The sequence below is a fragment of the Phaethon aethereus genome (assembly GCF_964289735.1).
Source record: "Phaethon aethereus genome assembly, chromosome: 5".
Classification (NCBI taxonomy): domain Eukaryota; kingdom Metazoa; phylum Chordata; class Aves; order Phaethontiformes; family Phaethontidae; genus Phaethon; species Phaethon aethereus.
This window is the reverse complement of record NC_138579.1, coordinates 57,376,532-57,396,248: the sequence shown is the minus strand read 5'-3', so window position 1 is coordinate 57,396,248 and position 19,717 is coordinate 57,376,532. Positions and strand designations below refer to the sequence as shown.

The 19,717-nt window shown below is 38.4% G+C and overlaps 1 protein-coding gene across 3 annotated transcripts in view; it reads right to left on the bottom strand.

The window, feature by feature from the left end:
* The window catches only part of SOX6 (SRY-box transcription factor 6), a gene marked incomplete at its 5' end in the record, with an annotated part of 229,949 nt that overhangs the window by 83,815 nt on the left and 126,417 nt on the right, over positions 1-19,717 (bottom strand). For 2 of the 3 annotated variants that reach the window (XM_082000011.1, XM_082000012.1), the window contains 2 exons: positions 5,382-5,461; positions 14,018-14,132. In XM_082000011.1, the coding sequence (XP_081856137.1) occupies positions 5,382-5,461; positions 14,018-14,132 (195 nt within the window). Of the gene's footprint in view, positions 1-5,381; positions 5,462-14,017; positions 14,142-19,717 lie in introns of all 3 variants that reach the window. The other variant, XM_082000010.1, reaches the window with a different exon arrangement.

The window sequence follows — 19,717 nt, the reverse complement described above, 5'->3', positions numbered from 1 at the left end:
CAAACATCTACCTGCTGACAAACAAATTACAGTGTCTAACTTTGAAAAGGTAGCTAGGTGGTTTTAATTTTGATTGGTCTCACCAAATCCCTTTCACATTTACCCAATCCCCATTCTTCGTTGTCTTTAAAAAAAAAAAAGGAAAACCCCATGTTTTTTGCATTTGAAGAAATTATTATTGCCTACATCTGAGAGTGTTATGTCAGATAAAACTGTTAAACTGTGTCTAACCAACATTAAGACTGGCAGCCCTGCCAGTGACTGACTGGGTGAGCGAACACATTACTGAGACAGCATTGTAGAAATTAATTTTCTTCAATAAAGTGATTTTTAAGGCTCATATATTTCACAATCTAAACATATGTCACTGTTTCATAAACAAAATAAATGGATTAAAATAATACATTACCAATATGCTGACACATGGAGATATTTTAATTAGAAATACTTAAGCTGCGTGATATTTAACAGCTATATTTGTTGAAGAGGAGCATGCATCATTTAATAAGACATAAGGCAGGTACATCACTTTGCATGATGTGGTACCAGAGTGGGACCAAATCACCTCCAGTGTGAGCTATCACTATCAGATCACATTAGCCCCACTGAAAAATTACTTTAAGGTTTCAGCATATAGAGGAAACTCCGTAAGAGCAGCAGTCCACTAAAACAACTTTTTCATTGAAATAATAAGTCACCAAGATTCTAATTCCTGAGAATAATATTTCTTCATAAAAGGCCACATTTAACATCTTAGCTATTTAAAGGCCGTATTTACATGACTGTCGCATTACATTGGCCTCTTTCCTGCACATTCTTCTTGACTTACTTTAAGGACCAGCACTAAAATAGCTGAGGAAAGCAAATGTCAACTATGTCCTGAAATTTATATGTGTGAGAGAATTGGAATAAGTAGAAATGTAATATATTGTTTACTGTACCAAGTGCCCTCTGTTCTCCTAAGGTCAAAAGCATTGTAACCTTAGAGTTACAGTTTCTGATTGTTCCCAGGGTTAAATACATTATCAAAATTAATGGTTCAAACCCCTCAACCTTCAGATATATGAGTATTCATGCCTCCATCTGCTGAACTGTTCAACTAAAAATAGCATTCTTTGGCCTTCCCTCTACTAATATTGTGCCCCTGAGGCAGGCTATGCAATGCTTCAGCAGCGCACTGGATCCACACCCAGCGGTATAAAAAAAAGGTCATTTACTTTGTCTGCAATTAGAAGAGAGTATGGAGGAGTAAGATGAGATGGGAAGGGAGAAAAGAAACAGACAAATATGTGTTTAGTTAAAATTTAATTTTTTTTTAATGGATTCTAAAAACTTCAGGCTTCAAGAACACAGCTGTAACTATAGTTAAGACTTGCCAAGGTTCATTAATGTTATAAGCGATAAATTTTGAAGGACAAATTACACAAATATTTTGGGAAAAGAGTTATGAACGAAAGCTTTTTTATTTTGCCTTTTTTTCCTAGAGTTCACTTTGTTTAGGAATAACTCCAGCTAGCATCATTGTAGTGCTTCCCTTTCTATCAACAGTTTATCAGTCGTGGTTGAGAGAGTTGCGACATTTCCTTATTTACCACATAGACTGCTTTGTAGAAATATCTAAGAATGAAGGCAGATTTTTTAAAACAATAAAGACCATACAGTAACATTCCTTGTTTGAAAGTAAAGACATACAGGTGCCACCTCTACCACCACTGGGACTTCCCAGTATCTAGGTTACTGCAACCAGAATCATGAGAGCTGAGAAAACCCATTTCATGATCAAGTTCACTCATTTAGCAAGATTACTGGGCACAGATATCTTGAATTAGTTAATAACAGTGCAATCATTTGACAAAATGTTTGTCAGGGAAAAAGATCAGGAAAACGGGAAAGGGGAGAAACTCCACAGAAGGGGGTATAAAAAAGAGGAGCAAAGAGAAAATTATTGACAGGTTTTACTGCTCACACTGATTAATTAAAGCGACACGCTCTTATTACACACATGCATCAGAACTGGTTCACACACCACTATGCATACCTGCTACAGGTGTATTTGGTAATATATCTGTAAACTACTTAGCAGGAGGTTGATTTGACGGGATTCACTCACAGTTGTTTGAAGCTGGAGGGGTGAACAGAAATAGCTTGGTCCTTCTTCTTAGACCACACCTAGAGATCTGTTCGCTCATCAGCAAGACCGTCCCTCATGCTGAGAGACCTAACACACAAGGCTTGGTCCTATCACACATATTATTTAAATCTTGACCAAGTTGTTGAGGAAACTGGTGAGATGGGGCTGAGCTGATGGGAAGTGTCAATGGGAAGACAGAGTTTTAAATCTTTTTGTCAAAAACATCCTCAATGCTACCCTCATGAGATTGGTATACAGATAAAAAGAAGCCATCTGATGTCACCCCAAAGCAGAACAAGCCACCACTTCAGGAACACAGACTGGCATAAACATGTGGTCATTACTACTTTATTTCAGCATATTCAAAGCTACAACTAAATATTAACAGTATTTTACCACTAGCTGATCAATGTGACGCAAAATCTTAAGAGTAGATGGCTCAAACAGGTCTGTTGCCAAAGGAGAACTTAATTTTTTTTTTAATTTTTTTAATGCAAGGCCCATGGGAGTGAAACTAGTTACTTGAGACATTCCTAGATATTATTTCAATAAAGTTTTTTAACTCACGGAGATACATAATTCACTGATGAACAGACGTACAATTCAGAGAAAATACATTTTGATACCAATGTGCTAAATAGCTTGAACAAGATGGGCAAATCATTAATTACAAATTGTCCACTGATGAAACATCATTTATGACATAATTGCTATTGTTACATGATGTACCTGGGAGTAAATTGTTTTCTGTACTATTAGATTCAGAGCTTCCACAGAAGTTGTCCTAACACACAGAAAGATGAGAACACAAAATTACTGCTAGCTCCTACCTGAAGCCTGATCATCGCAAAAAAAAAAAAAAAAAAAAAGGTGAAAAAGACGGAGAGATAATAATCTTGAAGATGACAGCATTTCCACTGCAGCTGGATGTGGATTATGGAATATAATTTTGGAATTAATAATAAAGCCCTGGTAAAGTTGAAATGTTAGAGCTACTGTAAAGCTTTTTAAATTGGAACAGCTTTCTCTCCCCAGGTTCTCCAAACATAGATATCACACACACACTCACGTGTAGAAACAAAACCAAACCTGCAAATGAATTAGCTGTTTCTCCCACTGGCAGAAAGGAAGAGAGATTAGTTTTGTGATCAGTATTTTTAAGCACTTGGGAAATACTCAGATACCATGGTCACAGCATTCATGTAAATAAATAAGTGGGTGGGGTACATGGAAGAAAGGAAGCAAAACAGAGAAAGAAGGGGGGAGGGAAGCAAAGATGGAAAAATGAGCTGAAATGCTACACCCCTAACAGTCTTCATGACGCATCAGGTATAACAACAAATTCCCTCCAACAAACACACCCAAATAAATGTTCATTTAGGGAACACTTAGGGAATTTACACAAAGAGAATATTAATAGTAGGAGTAAATAAAATTTAGTTCGGCCAATTTGACAATCAGATGAGCAGGTACCAACTGAAGCTCAAGTACCCTATTACTTAAGCTCTTATGACCCTGAAACATTAAAGGTTTTGAAATCCCATAAAGGTGAAATTCAAATAAAATAGAAAGGGGGCGGAACAAACAAAAAACCTCTTTTACAACACATATATATGAAGGGAAACTCTGGCCCCTCAAGCACTCAAACGTTTCTGAGTTTATTAGCACCACTTTCTTTGCTGGTTGTTTTTTCTCTAATTGTGCTCCTCAAGTTTAACAGCTCAGTCTATCATTTCTGCAAATTAATGAATTTCTGCACTCTTGCTGAAGGTTCTGATCAAGGTTGATATGCAAACAGATCTGTGGGTCAAGCTACAAATGGACCTTGTAAAAGAAAAGAATCAAGAATGTCTGTGATTCTGATCCTGTTTCTTTTGCAGTTGAATGGTTTTTATCCTTTCCTGCCTTACAGTCTTGTGTAGGCTCACAATTTGTTGTACTGCATGTCAAAGGTAGCAAGAATAGTCTCTCTATTCACAAAGGTGATTTCGGAAGTATTTTCTCAACTAAAGCTAACGAGACTTTTGCTTCAGTAAGTATTCAAATATAGGTTTTCAAAAGGACACCTGCTATTATTTCTTTTGAAGAGCTTCCCTTCGGTTTGAAGCCTGTCCAAGGTACAGTCTTAACACAATACTATCATGACCCAAAAGTATTTTTGGGAGATCTTTCCCTGCAGTGGCAGGGTGTTCTCTTTTCAAGTTTTGATTGTAGGTTCATAAGACAATATGACATAAGCTCAAGGGGTCTTTTTCACCAGTTCTGGACCACTCTGAACAGTGAGTTCTGGTCCCAGTCTTACTTCTCCTAAATTAACTTGGCAAGAAGAATACCAGCACTGGGTAAAGATGAGAAAAAAAAAATAATTGCAGAAGGGTAAGCAAAGTAAATATTTGGATATTAACATGGCAGTACTTTGCTACTATAGGCACAATTTCTTCCTACTTTGCGTCTGAACCCAACTCTAATCTAAGTCAAACAGAGTTTTCAAAGGTTTACTTGCAAATAGTTACGTGCATCTTTAATGGCCTTTCCTCTCATGTTCACTGTCACTTCCTTTCCGCACATTTTACCTCTGAAAGCTTTTGACTGTTTCTTCATTATTTATGACATTGTTGTGTCTTTTCTTGTGAAATTAAAAACTTCTTGCCACAAAAAGCTAGCTAATAATATGGCACATAAATCTTTCTCTCACAACATTTCATTATATACATGCCAAAAATAAATAAATGACCAAACCAACGCTCCTGACTATGCTTGGCATCTGACCAGCTCAATGCACGGAAAGGTTGAGATTACCTAAATACAGAAGCTAAAAGAGTTTGCAATTTATTGTATTGTCAGCACCACACTGTCTGAAAAAAAGAAAAAACCCCAGTAAGACACGTTTGTGTGGATACACTCACTGCTCCAATTAAACGTAGTGCATTGCAGCTACAGGGGAAAGACTAAATGAAAATAAAGCACAAAAAGATCTTTGAACATATCTCCCATCAACTGGTCATATAATTAAAGAAATACCATTAACTCTGCCGATATAAAATACACAGTACAATGTCTTTCACTCGCAGTATCAAGGTTGGCCGCACGTTTCTATGTTTGCAGTACGGTAAGTATATAAGGTGTTAATCCTCCTGGGCTGTGCTCAATAATTATTTAACATTCAGACTATTATTTAGCATACAGCTGGTTAGCAGTTTTCCCCTAAAATGCTGGCTTCAATCCCACATTTTTTTGTTCTGGCACATACCTGGAGCTGTAAAGGGCTGAGTCCAGAAGCAGCAGCAGCTGCCATTGTTGATGGAATGAACTGCACAGGGTAGTTATCACCTGTCGGGAGAACAATGCGTGCAGGTTCAGACAATGAGCAGAGAATAGCAGCAGACAAGTGCAAACACGGACCTAGGACTGCCTGTGCTCCACAGCACTCCTCTAAGCCTAAACATCTGCAAAAACAAAAGGCTTCGCTGGGCACGGACTTGCCATGCTCCCTCGGAACTTTTTTGTTAGCAGATAGCTGGTAGGCAAACTGGCAAAACATAAATGTGAGACTCGTGATTTTCATTTCAAAAGCAAATGTGCAAATCAAGCGTGTAAGACAAGATACCCCAGGAAACCCCAGTGGTTCCCAGAGGAAAAAAATTGTTGTTGCCACATGTTTCTTAAAACAGGAGAAATTTGTTATAACCCAAGAAATTTCAGCCCTGTTTCATGCCAGGTGATTTCTTTTCAGTATCGAGTGGCTCTTTCCTGGGAAAGCTACCTAGCTGGCTCCACACAGGTGGAGGTTGTTTCTTGTTTTGCTTTGAGGTTCTCTGTCTTGGGACAACTCCCTTAAGGTAGCCATAGAGAAAAATGAAATTAAATCACTTTTAAATAGAGCTCAAAATATACTTTTAACTTTCTCTTAGATCTGTGACCCTGCTGAAGTCGATAGATTACGTAGTTGTTCAATTACATGAAGATTTTCAGGCACTAAAATTTCTGTGTTCTGTTCACTGGAAACTGAAAATGTGTGCTCTCTGCACAGAGGGGATAACAAATACTCCAGAAAATACGAGATATTATTGAACCAAAATTAAGCGTTGCAATGTTATATTTTATAACATCTATGGAAGCTCTCATTTCTGAGCCACTGCAACAGTGCATCACACAGTGCCATTGAGACTCTTAGTCAATGTAAAGAATGAAGGAAGGCTGAAATACTTTAGCAGTGTCGATCTGTAATGTTAAAACTAATACAGTGATGGATAAATTACACAGTAACTACGATTTAATGGAATATCACTTTGGCTCAACTTCTTATTTAAAGTCAGTGTTATGTGCTATCTGTAGGCTACATGCTCCTCTATACATTTTTGAGTTTTATAGTACTTAGTCTGTTTTACATGAACTTTTCCACACTGAAAGCAGAATGTAGCAATGAGGGAAAATACAGAAATCCAAAAGAACATAATGAGGGTGTTCCAAGAGTTAGCTTTTTTTTTGTCAACACCCCTCAAATAAATAACAATAGCCGAAGACTTTGCAGTCACTGGATTACTCAGAAATATCCTTGTTTACCACCTGAAGTGCTATTGTATTCAGCTCAGCTTAAATGTTTGGTGGTTTCACTTTTTTAATAAATTGTACATGTCCAATCCACAAGGTCTCTTTGCATCATATCCATAATACCTCATCAGGCCATTGAGCACAGTGTGCGCTTGTACACAGTCCAGTAACAATTGGATTCTGATTGCATATGGAGCTCTGCTACAATGCATTCACTAACGCTATATTGTACTGGTGTCCTATGGAGTAATGTTCAAAATATCTCCTCTTATTTTCCCCCTTCCATGAGGCTGATTTTAGTTTGCAATGATGTTGGGGTTTTTTTCTTAAAAAAACCAACAAAAAAACCCTAGATCCTTTTCTTAAAGTACTAAAGCTGTCTCTTTATGCTTAAATAATTCTACTCATCTCTTTGATATTTATATGAAATTATCTGAATAAATAAGATCCTAATCAAAGTTAAATAATGTTTCTTTCAGAAATATCTTACAAGGTTTTAAAAAAATCACAAAGATGTTGAATTAATGATGCTCTAAATGGGGGGGGGGGGGGAATAACCATCCGAGTTATCAGCATGGACTGCCTTGCAGAACATTTCGGAGGCATTCTTTCTTTAAATATCATGAATTATTCATTCATGTTCCACACAGCAATCTCTTCTTTCTCCCTCCCCCTCCACATACACTTCTTAAGTTCAATACCAGTTGCTTTATTTGTACTAAAACATTTTCCATGTCAAACATATTTTTAAAAAAATCAAACTCTAAAAGAATTCCCTGCGGCACTCCTTTTTCACAGCTGTCATGCTCCTATGGTTTGAAATAGCCAGATATTTTATACACACATACACGCACACGCGCACACGCACACACACACAGAGTTTTTGGCTTCGCGGTAAGCTTATTAGTACCTCTACCACGCCCTGTGGTGTTCTTTACTCACCTGCTGTCTACGGTTCGTTCTTTTGTTACGGGAAAAATAATTTTATAGTTATGCCATTTATTTGTTATTAAAACATAATACCGTCCCTTTCCCCCCTCATTTTAACATGTTAAATTATGGCTAGTCCTGGTACGTTAGCAGTATCTTTGTGCTGAGAACAAAAATTAATAGTGTCTCAGCTCTGGAGTACTTTGCTGACACCAGGCAGTAAAAGCAGAGCAAAGGTACTTTTTTTCTCCCTTGAGGAAACTGAGCATGCAGGGAATGGACTGGTTTTAATTTTTAATTACAGAAGGTACGTATTTCCCCCTCTCGTTTTGTCAGTGCAAGAATGGATCAAGAAGCTTCTCAGTAGCTGTCTTGGAAAGAAATCAGTCAATGTATTGTAGCAATTTTTTTCAAATTTGTTTCTCAATTTGGAATGCTTGCATGAGGATCCTTTCTTTTAAATTTGTACAAAAGGCGTCAGAACATGTTTGAACAGGCCTGCTTTAGGTACCGGTGTGTGCCGGCCTTTGATAAACAGGAGCAAGAAGAATGCCGGAAGAAGAAAATCTGTCATGTTTTGCAAACTGATCTCTTCAATCTCCTTGCTGTGCTGATTGTCTATTTACATTTGGCTGCTGTTGTTTATATATAAATCGGTGTTTACAAGCCGTGGAGAAGTATGCCAGACTTCTGTTTCATTTGTCAGGTTGAGCAACATTTCCAAATGAATAAAAGCAGCGAGCAATTGTACCATGCTATTCTACATAGAAATAATGTAAATGTTTCTTTTTGTCTTGGATGAAATGATGAAGCTTAGTGGACTTTATTTATAGGATGTATGGACTGACTTTCCGGATCAAGGCTTTGTGAGCTGTGAGGAAAGAAGGACGTCTGGCTCTTGTGAGACTGAGGGTAGGGGGAAGGTGTTGCTTTATTACCCGTCTTTCCTAAAACACAATTGTAAGACACAAGCTGACTCTCCTCATCTGACTTACAAAGCTTTCAGCTTGGTGATGGTTTCCCTGTTTTGGGATTGTAACTTGAAACCTGTCTCTTCACGCATGGATCTCAAACTGCCCTTGCACACTCTCCATGTGGAACCACAGAATAATACGAAAGCGAATTGGAAGAGATGTAAGCGATCACAAATTCCAGGGCCCTACCTTTCCAGGCATAATGAGCGCGTCGAGGAAAGCGTACCTCTCCTCTGGGTGTTGTTGGGATACAGCAAGGATGCAGATGCCCCCTCCTGCAGTATTCCCACACAGGGCATGCATTTTGTTTGTGCAGCAGCATCAGGATTGAGGAAGATGTTAACAGAGACAACTGGCGAAGGCAATACTTTGGAGCACCTCCTCTGTCCGATGACACTACATCAGTTCTGCCTTTGTTCTGAGCAGAGTTTGACAGAACACAGCTCTACTGCCATCCTCATGTTGCAGCAAAATCAGTTGCCCCAACAATTGTCTGCAGGTAAAGAACTTCAGTGCAAAATCCCAGTTGAAAATATTCAGCTGCCTACTACAACTTCCAGCTCTTACCTCAACGTTTAGGAGTGAGGCACGTATGGATTGCTACAACAAATCCTGAGGTTACGAATTCTTTGTTCAAACCAGTAAAACCCAGCAGAGAACACATGACAGACTTTCACTCAGTCCTGGGGAATTTCCATTAGAAACAAGACTCATGCAGCACCTCTGCCATGCAAAGATACATGGCCAACTCAGTACACAGTTGATTTGATGTACGCTTTCTGTTCTCACCTGCCAAGAGGAACAGCAGCCTACGGAAAATAGAGTACTGTGCCATGTAAAATTTAAACCACCTTGCAGCTTTAGGAAAAACTTCGAAAAGGCCTGTTCCAAATGGAAACTGCAATGATGGATATCAGTGGAATCCAGTAGATCCAAGATGATGTTAGTTATGTGGATTAGCTACTGTAATCAAGGAGTTTAATTAGTCTGATGACAAATATCTCACACTGTTGGAATGTTCTGAGGTCCAGCCAGATGACAATAAGCCTGAGTTTTGTTTGTCATCCTTTACCTAATTTTACTTTCATTGATTTCAAAGGAGTCACAGTTGATTTGCCCCAATACAAGTAGGAATAGAACCAGGCCAAAGTGTTAGCTCCACTTCTCACCATTTTTGCCACCAGCCTGGGAAAACAGTCTCCATTTTCACATTTCATTGTATTGCTAGCATAGCAAAATCGCTCGTAAAATATTTTTGTGTATAAAGCAAAATGACCTAGGTAGGCACACCGGAGTTGTTTCTTAGCCATTCTAATAATGATTTTTATATATTTTGTGTATGAAATATGAAGAAATGCTTTGAAAATACACTGCAGCATATGACTCTACAAACCCTTTTATGTAGAGGTAGACAAGCTCCATACTTCAATGTCTCTATTTTCAACAATCTTTTTCAGGGTTGCTTGCCACATCTGGCAAAGAACTGATATAATACAAAATGTTTGCAGAAGACTATCAACCAAAAGTGTTCATTCGTTTCCAAGTCATATGGACTGCCGTTATGCAGCCAGCATGGAGAGCAGCCCTCCCAGTCCCTGCTCAGAGCAAACCATAGCTCTGTTTGAGCTCTGCTCAATGTATGGTCTGGCTCCTGCCCAGCGTTGCTCTAGATCTTTACTCTGTTGTCATCCTACTTCCCCATTCCCTCTTAGCCACAGAACTTGAAGGAAGTAATACTTTAGGCACTGCAAGATGGAGAAGGGAACCGTCTTCTCCTCTTGACCCGGGGCACTAATGGGGACATGCTAATCACATTCAAGGATACTCCAGCCCACTGACTTTTCCTGGATGCATGTGGATGGTCAAGTGAAGGGAAATTTGCACTGGGAGAGGAGGTATAATGTTACTTATGTTACCCACCAGTTCCAAGTGTAAGTATAGTGGTCACAGCCAGAAAGCCAGCGCAGTTGCTTTGCTGTACTTGGAATGCAAAATAATTATATTAACTGTGTAGCATCTCTGGGCAAGTATTAGCTTCCTAACAGCTGCCACTCTCAGCTTCCCACTGGAATAAGTGGCAACCCCCACAACCAGGTACTCTACAAGGCTCGTCAAGTGCCTGCAGGTCAATAGTCACAACAGTCATTTGAGATGCACAGCGCCCTAAAGTTTTAATTAATCCAGTATACAGTATAAATACTGAAATATGTATAAAAAATTAATTAGGTGGTCTATGCAGCTCTGATTTCTCAATTAGTACTTACCATGCCGGAAAATTATATTACATGACTTTGAGATACATAAGGAAGCATGGGACTTTGGGGATTTTTTTTCTAATGTAATTATTACTTGTCATCAGCACTTGCTAACTTTGGCCTGTTTCACCTTCTAGAGCTACAAAATATGGGGGCAGGGCTACAGCCACCTCATGCTAGGCAGTAGGAAACTCTGTTCTCTCAGGTTTTAATACAAATCATAGCTGTATATCAGCAATACCTCGAGTTCTCTATTCATAATGACTTTCTGAGCTCAGTTCAGGAGCAGCTAAGGCATGTGCTGGAAGGGCCTCAGAACCTAATAAATTCTCCTCTTTTCTATAGGTCCTTCCACTGAGGGCGTGACCTAGTGTAGTTTGTTATAGGAATACCATTTTCTTACTTCAAGGCATAGAGTTTATGTGCAGATTTGCAACAATACTCGGTAACTGCCATCTTGGCATTGAACTAAACAGCATGAAATCGATTCCCACTAAGCCCATGAAGATATATCTGCACAGCCATGTGCACATAATCATATCCCAGCTTGTGCACCAAGGCAGGACTTCTCATCTTGGCTGCACTGTCACACGAACACTTATATGCCGCTTCCAAGTCGGAGATAGCTTATACCTAGACCATTTTGCAGGCAAAGGAAATTGAGCGACTGTGTGCGCACAATATTCCATATTCCCTAAATGACAGAGTCAGTTTGAAAAGTACTCAGTTCCCACAGCTCCTATTATTGAAATCCCTCTTACTGTATTTTCTGAATGTCAGGGAAAACTGGCACTGTCAAAGCTTAGTCTTGCCTACATCAAACTAGAGTAAAATGAAACAGAAAAGAAACAGGCAACCAAAAAGAAAACTGTAAGAACCTGAAGGGTTAACCCATCTCCTATCTTTCCTCAGAAGTATGAGCGAGTCTAAACTGACAGTTCTAGAGGTGAAAGTTTCATTTCTCACAAAAGTAGTAGGGTACAGGTAGTAGCAGTCAAGTTCATAAATATTCCTCCGAAACGACTTTGAAGAACCCTCTCTATGAAAGAGTGTAGCTTAATCTCCAGTTTCATTAATTCCTTAACTACTGTGCCGAGTGCCAAAAATAGGAATTAATCAATACCAAGTGTAGTTACAGTGGTTTTTTTATCATGATATCTCTCCAACAGAAACTACTAACCTGCCCAGCTACCTCTGCCACACACACTGTAGAATTTAATAAATATATTAAATATATAAATATTCTTATTTCTTGCAAGCCACTGTATACAATCACATCATTGTGACTTCTGGTCCTTACTAACATTAGCTGGATATAAACCAACATACCAGCAAATAGCTTAGCTGTATTCTGAGATAACTAGGCCTTGACATCTGCCTGCACTTCAATCTTTTAACATTTGCTATGGATCTCTTTTTCTGCATTCTGTCAAGTAAAAAAAAAATGCCCTAAAGCCGTATCACCTTCTGCTCTGAGGTCAACAGGATCAGCAGTAAAGCAGTATAAGCTCGATAAAGTGTTAGGATAGGAACTGTAAGGAACACTTTAGAATAAGTGCAGAAATCTGTTCTTGTGCAGGAAATCATACCGGTACTCTTCTTCCCAAGTCATTATTGTACCAAGTAGCCTACAGAGCCAAAATTAACACAATGTGATTTGACATACCACCTTTCAGAGGGAAGCACAACATTAATAGTTGCTGTTCAGAAAGCATCTCAGATTAAAATGGGAAAAGCAAGGAAACTAAAGCACATGCTTTCTCTTGTCTATAAGAAGAAAGGTATTAGTCAGGGTGTCGTAGACAATTTCCACAACTGGCAGCTCATGTCTTTGGGGACAAAATATTCTTCACTTTGGTCCCCAACTGTTGTGAGGTGGTGATGTGTGTGAACAACCATCATCCTGTCCCATCTAGAGCTAGCTGCCTTTCAGACCTCCATTAACTGGTTCCTGCATACAGTGTGCCAGTTTGTCAAATTGGAAAAGAACTTCGGTATTTCTAAACTTGAAAATAAGATAATAACTGGACAAAGATTCTGTGTTTAAAGAGGAAGAAGGGAGTGGGACAAACGGAAATGCTTGTTGAAATCCTGTTTGGCTTCACTTCATCTAATGCTAAGTAAACTTGCTAGAAAAGAATTTAAGTTCAACCTGGCTTTTAATTAGTATGCTGTTTACATCATCTATTATGAGGCTTTACTTTGGATTTGACCCTGCTCCTGCTGCAGTCAACAGCAAAAACACCACTAACATCAGTGGGAGCAGGATCAATGCTTTACTTTGTACATTTCATATTTAATGTCAAAAAAAGAAACTGGTATTTATGTTTTGTAGTTATTAGTTATCAGGTTAATAGGCTAAAGGCAGCTTGACAGGGAATACTATTAATGAGCAAAATAAGGTTGCTGCTTCTGGACTGAGGTCACTTACAAAGAATGTACAAATGAAAATAAGGTTGACTTTTATTTACTTAACTATCTTCCTACATTGAATTCCTTTGGCAACGTGTCTTTAAACATTTAAAGCTCTGTTTACAAGGAGGCTCTGAAAGTAGCTTCAAACCATTATATCCCTAATTGAATTCCCCAGGAGTCCTGTAAACCCGGAGGAAAAAAGAAAGAAATCGTAACATTTGCTAAATCATCTCAAAACATATTTCACTGCAAGGTTATGTGACCTGTTACAAGTCTGAATGATGACTGGGATTGAACTACTGAAACCTTTTATTATTCAGATTGAAATCAAACAAAAAGTTGCCCATTTGAAGCCTCCTAATTACATTATACTTCCTCTGACTTTTACCACTAATTAGGAGTAAGAATTTTGGCACAAAAGACAAGTATACGGAAGATAACAGAATTAATTAAAGATACACAGCTTTTGTATAATGACACGGGGCAGAGTAGATGCAAATTACGAGATGAGTGGGCAAATATATTTAGAGCAAATTATTTCGTGGGAAATAAAGGTTAAAAAAAATCGTTGTGTTCAATAACCAATATTCCATCCACCTCCTTCAAACCAGATTTTTTTTTTCAAGTGGAGTTGCAAAACTCCACATTATTTCCAGCCAGCTATGCCTGTTGTGTAACATCATTGATACGAGACAGATCACACAAGAAGCTACAGTTAATTTCTTAAAATGTTAAATATCTTCACATCCCTGTCAGCTTACCTGGCTTGTAAGTTATTCCTGGGGGGAAGAGGAATCCCTGCTGGGCTGCAGCAGCCGCTGCCAGCGTCCGCTGGTCGTGTGGAAAAATTGGGATCATGAGCGGAGGCATGTGACCCTGAACCTGCTAAACAGAAGAAAGCCTCTGATCAGAAATAGCACAAATTTGTCTTGACAGGTATTTCTCCAGTACTGATAGTGTTCTTGTGTTCACACAGTCCCACAGAACCTTCGCCTTAATGTAATCCCTGCCAATTTCACATTAACACATCAAAGCCCTCACTAACATTGTTTTCCTTCAGTGTCAAAGGTGTGACGGTCTCAGTGAACTGCACGTTTTCCTACTTTTTCTTGGTTGTCTTTTTTTTTTTTTAAATTAATATTCCCTGTCCTGGCACAAGGTAAAAAGGTACAAAACCTTTGTAACATACCGTAGGTTCTTTAAAAAGAAGAGAAGTATGTAGTTCTATTAATTTTTCACAAGTTTTCTCATCTTTGGCCACAGACAGCAGAGTGACAAACATTTTAGAAGTAAGCTAACACTGCAGTAGCTACTTTGATGTTCAAATTTTAGTATCCTTAGGGTAATTTTAATTCTGAGATCTTACAACATTGTATTGTTCATATATATACCAACAATCCAGGTATGTTATTTCAAAATCTCAACACAGTATTAAATAGTCTTCTAGTCAACACCCCAGCTCTTAAGATTTAAGGCTCCAACATCTTGGCTCCCAATTAAACTAACATCCTTTGCCATACACACCTCACTATAACATATAAATTTCTTGTCTGTCTAAGCAGTTTTATAGCTTTATGCACTATCATGTAGCTTGGTAATTATGGAGCTGTATTCAGAGACCATTTCAGAATAAAACCTACTATATCAAATTTAATTTGACCTTAATAAATGTATCAAAAAGCACAAACATGCAAAAGCAAAAAAAATTCTTCACCTTATACCAGCATTTGTATTCAACATATAGATAAATGGGATATGGGATAGAATCGTGTCTGTTACATCCACATGTTAATTTTCTAGTTCCTTAATTTATGCTACATGTGTTTCAGAGACAGTGGCTAGGATCACAAAGAGGTTTTATCCATCATTCCTTAACCCCAGAAGTACCCAAGAGTTTGACTATGATTTTTCTGATTAGTAGTTAAGCAAACATATAATGGTTTATATATCAAAGCTAGTAAATGTAGGAAGAAATTGGGTTTTTAGGCAGAGAAGAAATGTTGCCCTCCTCCTACTATAAATCGGTGGCATTAAATACTATTAAAAAGTTAAAGCACACTTCAAGCAATTTTTTTTCCATTTAATTCCTAAAAAACTTTTTTTTGTCAAATCCCATATGTTGACCTATGACATTGTTTAAATAGTGCCAAATTTTCTTGTCATATCCCCGTTACTTTCACAACCATTGATGCAGTGCAGAAATGCTACTGTGTGTGTCTATGAGGGTTAATTTACCAACAACTCTTCTCTTGGGAAAGCTCAAAGATGTAGGTTAATAAAGGTCAAGCAAAAAATAAACACTTTACAGTATTTTTTTAATCCATTTCTCAGGAAAATCAACTTATAATAAAAAGGTCTTTGTGCAATTACTGCCATGGCACTGGGGCGTGAAAGAAACTAGCTTTGAGCAGCTATTTCTCTCATTTTAGCTGAGGTAAGCCTGGCTATGCATTTTAGGATATGAGTTAAACTTGGTTAGATTGAAGTTGATCCCCATGTGCCCAGCACTGGCATTTACCTCTGAAAAAATGGTGCTAGACTTCTGTGTGGTGTTCCTCTCTGCTGGCTCTACAGGAGTACAGCAAATGAAAACCACAGGTTTTGTCTGATAGAAACTACTATAGGATATATTGGAAGGAATTCAACACAATACAGTCTGCAATTATTTTCAGTACTTCCCAACTACAATCTAATCAAATGGAGCCAAGGCTTAAGAAATATCCCTTTCAATCACCCCGCACAGAAAGTATTTCCGTGGGGTTGCAAAGGTACAAGACACCACCACAATCTCACAAGACACAGAAGAGCTCAGAGTGAGTACCGTGGTTAGGGTGATGACGCATACATACCCATAGCAATACTTTGCACAACAGTATCATAAAAATAACTTGAAACTTCTAATAACCAAATCCTACAACAGATATTTCCCAGTGCAATCCAGTAGAGTTGTATCCACTCCACCATACCCAAAAAGATTTTTTTAAAACTCTCAAATAAATGCAATTCTGTAAATGTGGAGAACAATCATTGCATGTTCTGGCTATCTGCTATTCTTCCTTGAAATACTACTCTGAATGCTGGATCAGTCCCTCAGCTTACATAAATCAATATAACTTTGGCTAAAGGTGGATTACACTTAGGGTATAAGTTTGAGTTTACACTTAAGAGAGCTATATGGACTGAAAAAAGCCTAGAGCAAGTGGCAACCATTCACTTCCATGAGTCTTCCCTCTGGCACATGTTAAATACTATTCCTAGGCATATGTTGGTTTCACCCAGAATTATTGTATACGTAGGTGTTGATTTTTACCAGAGGTCAACTGAAAAGCACAAATAAGCGTTAAAAAGGAAGAGAATGTACAAGTATCACTGATCACCGAATTATTAAAGATGTAAAATTAATGCCAAAAAAATAGTAGACACCTTGATTTTTGACAAATTTTTTTCCTGAGGGTTTTATTATTATTATTATTTTGATTTTGCTGAGGGGGGAGAAATTGGGAGGGGTTAATTGGTGTACTTCATAAAATCGGCTACAAGCCCAGAAATTTTAATTGCTGAGATGTTCCTCAGGTCTTTCTGAAAACCAAGACTGTATCAGATGCCTGAGAAACACTCCGACTCTGTCTCTTCCCATTCGTAAAAATAGAGTATTGTTGGATCGGCACTTTCCCCTTTTGTCTCCTCTGTGCTAAGTTGTTGATGATGCCATTTTTTGCCATCTGCCCCAGAGCTTCATTAAAGATACATGAATGGACTAACTGGGCTGCTATCTTGTGAGGAACAGGTGCTATTGTTTGTCCCCAAAGACTTGCACTAAAGATCTCACTCAGAATACTTGAGAAAGAGCATCTGCAGCAGTCAGTCAGAGAGTAACTTGGCAGAGCCCGTACTATGGGCTAATATGCAAACAGTGACACTCAGGGGGACTCATTTTCTCTTTCATGAAGATTATTTATTTTTTTTGTGACGGGTATTAAATGTTTCATTTTGAACAACTCTGCCTGTATCTTTATAGGCAGAAGTCTATGAAGTCTGTATCTTTAACTGAACTGTACAAACCCTGGAGGAGACCTCAGTATATTCTTTCCAAAATCCAGTTTGGCAACCTCAAGTAAAATCCTCTCTTACATAAGGCTACCTCATAAAATTAGTCTCTCTTTCTATACAACAAGCTCAGGTTTAACTGTGTTAAACATGAGAAGCCACCAAGATTAGGGAACTCTTAAAAGGTAGTGTACCATTCCTTTAATATCCCATCACAACTCTGACGGCCCTTGGGAACTGATTACAGCACTTCCTTGCCTGAGATCTAAGTCAGGAAGCAACTTTAGAGCAAATCAGCCCTGATTAGTTCAAGAAGCAACTTCCAATTTGATTCTCCCTGAAATAATGAAAGCTGGTGGCCCGTTTGATAAGCTGGGCAAATCTGCAGCGCTTTGTCCCATGGCCATGTGAATGCTAATCTCAGAAGCTGGCTGGACAATCCTCCTTATTAGAAAGTCATTGATGGTTAGCATTGCGCGTGGAAAAATGGAAGCCAAAGTGGCATGTCATACAAAAATAATGCTTTGAATGAAAATGATCTGCGTCTTTGGAATAAGGAACACAGCACATTTAGTGGGACTAAGGAATAGGAAGGGTTCTACCTTTAAAATCCAAAGCTGCCTCCACAACAACTAATCTCGCAGCTAGAGAAGTAAAGGCATTCAGAGAAAAGGATGGCAGCAGTGCAAGCAAAAAGGCAGCTCACACATTAGCTGTGAGGATCACAGGCTTCAAGAGCAGAAGTAAATCCTACCCTATAATGGCAGCTGAATTCCTTGCAAACTCTTCAAGATCAAACTTGACACATTGCCTCTCTGTTGTGCGGTTTTCTTCAGTAAAGGCAGGAATTAAGTGCCATCTTTTTGAGAAGGGGTAAGCACAATCTTTATAATATTTTATCCCTTTCTTCCAGCTTTTTTTTTAATTACAACCAGCTCTAGCATAAACCAGTGTGATAGGCTAAATATGCTCTAATTTCCTAGACTAATCCAACATCACTATTTAAAGCCATTGCCCCACACTTCTTCCACCAGTAAAATCTCTGTCTCAACCTCTAGAAAACCTGAGATTTGCATTGAGTCTAACAGACACTCCAACGCATGTTAGCTGAGAAGCCAGTCTTTGAAATTTACTGAACAGACTTTTTTTTCTTTAGTATAGGACGTACAATACCTCTTGTCCTTGTGATGTTGTACCTCTGTGAGAACCTAATTCTTTCACAGGCAGGTTTAAACTTTTCATAGTTTAAACTTGAATTTCTACCTATGATTTTTTAAATTCTTACAGCTAGACTACAACTTTAATCTGTCTATGCAGCCATTAAGCTTTTAATTTCCGTAGTAAAAAAGTGTTTGAAATTTTATATTCTCTCATTGAAAAACTGCAGTGAAATAGAAGAGTTTCCCAGGTAATGGCAGTGTATCAATTAAGAATGTGCATTTTCAGAATGCTCAGAATACGTGTTGATAGGCTAGAACATAATGGCTATAACTGATAGCTCAACAGGTTACATTTTAGGTTGATTCATTTTAAAAATCTTAATGGCACTGCAAGCAGTGTTTGTGTCCCCACTACTACTAGTGCAAGTTTTTAAATACCCTGCATATTTTATGTTTTACCTCATCTGCATTTTAAATAGTCTGTATATAATACATGGCACTATTATTTTATACTGCTATTGGAAGTTTATTTATTTCAATATCTAGGGTTGGATGTTGTTGTTTTTGTAAGAGAAGAAATATAAGAAGTTCCGTTAATTTGAATTTTATTTTGATTAGGTCATTTTGGTGACTCTGCGAGAAAGCAAACACCATGTTGCATAAAGAAGTAGGGATGACTTCTATGAAAACTCATATAAGTGAAAGTCAGTGTGATCACTTAAATGTTTAAGAGCAGCTACGTGCTAAGGATTTTGCAGGTTTGGGCCCAAATCTCCTCCTCAGCTCTGCCAGTGTTGTACTGGAACTTGTGCCATGACCAAGCCCTTTTCTGGTCCCAAAAATGCTCTGTTTAGAAAACTGCAGAAGAGTTGTACTGAAAAAATAAAAAGGTCTCTTTGGTTATAATTGGATGGAGTGGCTGTTTTATTTGCGCTGTTCTGGCGCAGCAAAGCAACCGTAAGGCTGAGTTAACTGACCAGTTCAGCTATAAAGGGACTGGCTACTCTGTGTGTGAGTGGTGGCCGGGCCTGTTCTGAGCTCAGAATGTTCACTGATGAAGTCTCAGGGCTTTGAATTAATGCACCATCAATGCTTAGCATTCTCTAATGTAAAGGTAACGTGTGATAGTGGACCCAAATGCTTAACTGAAAAATCCCCTCTAGCATAAATAATCCCTGGGAAGCAACTGTGACTCTGCGTGAGGAGGAAGGGCAGTTGAGGAAGGGTGAGCTCCAACAGACCAAAAGTGATCAC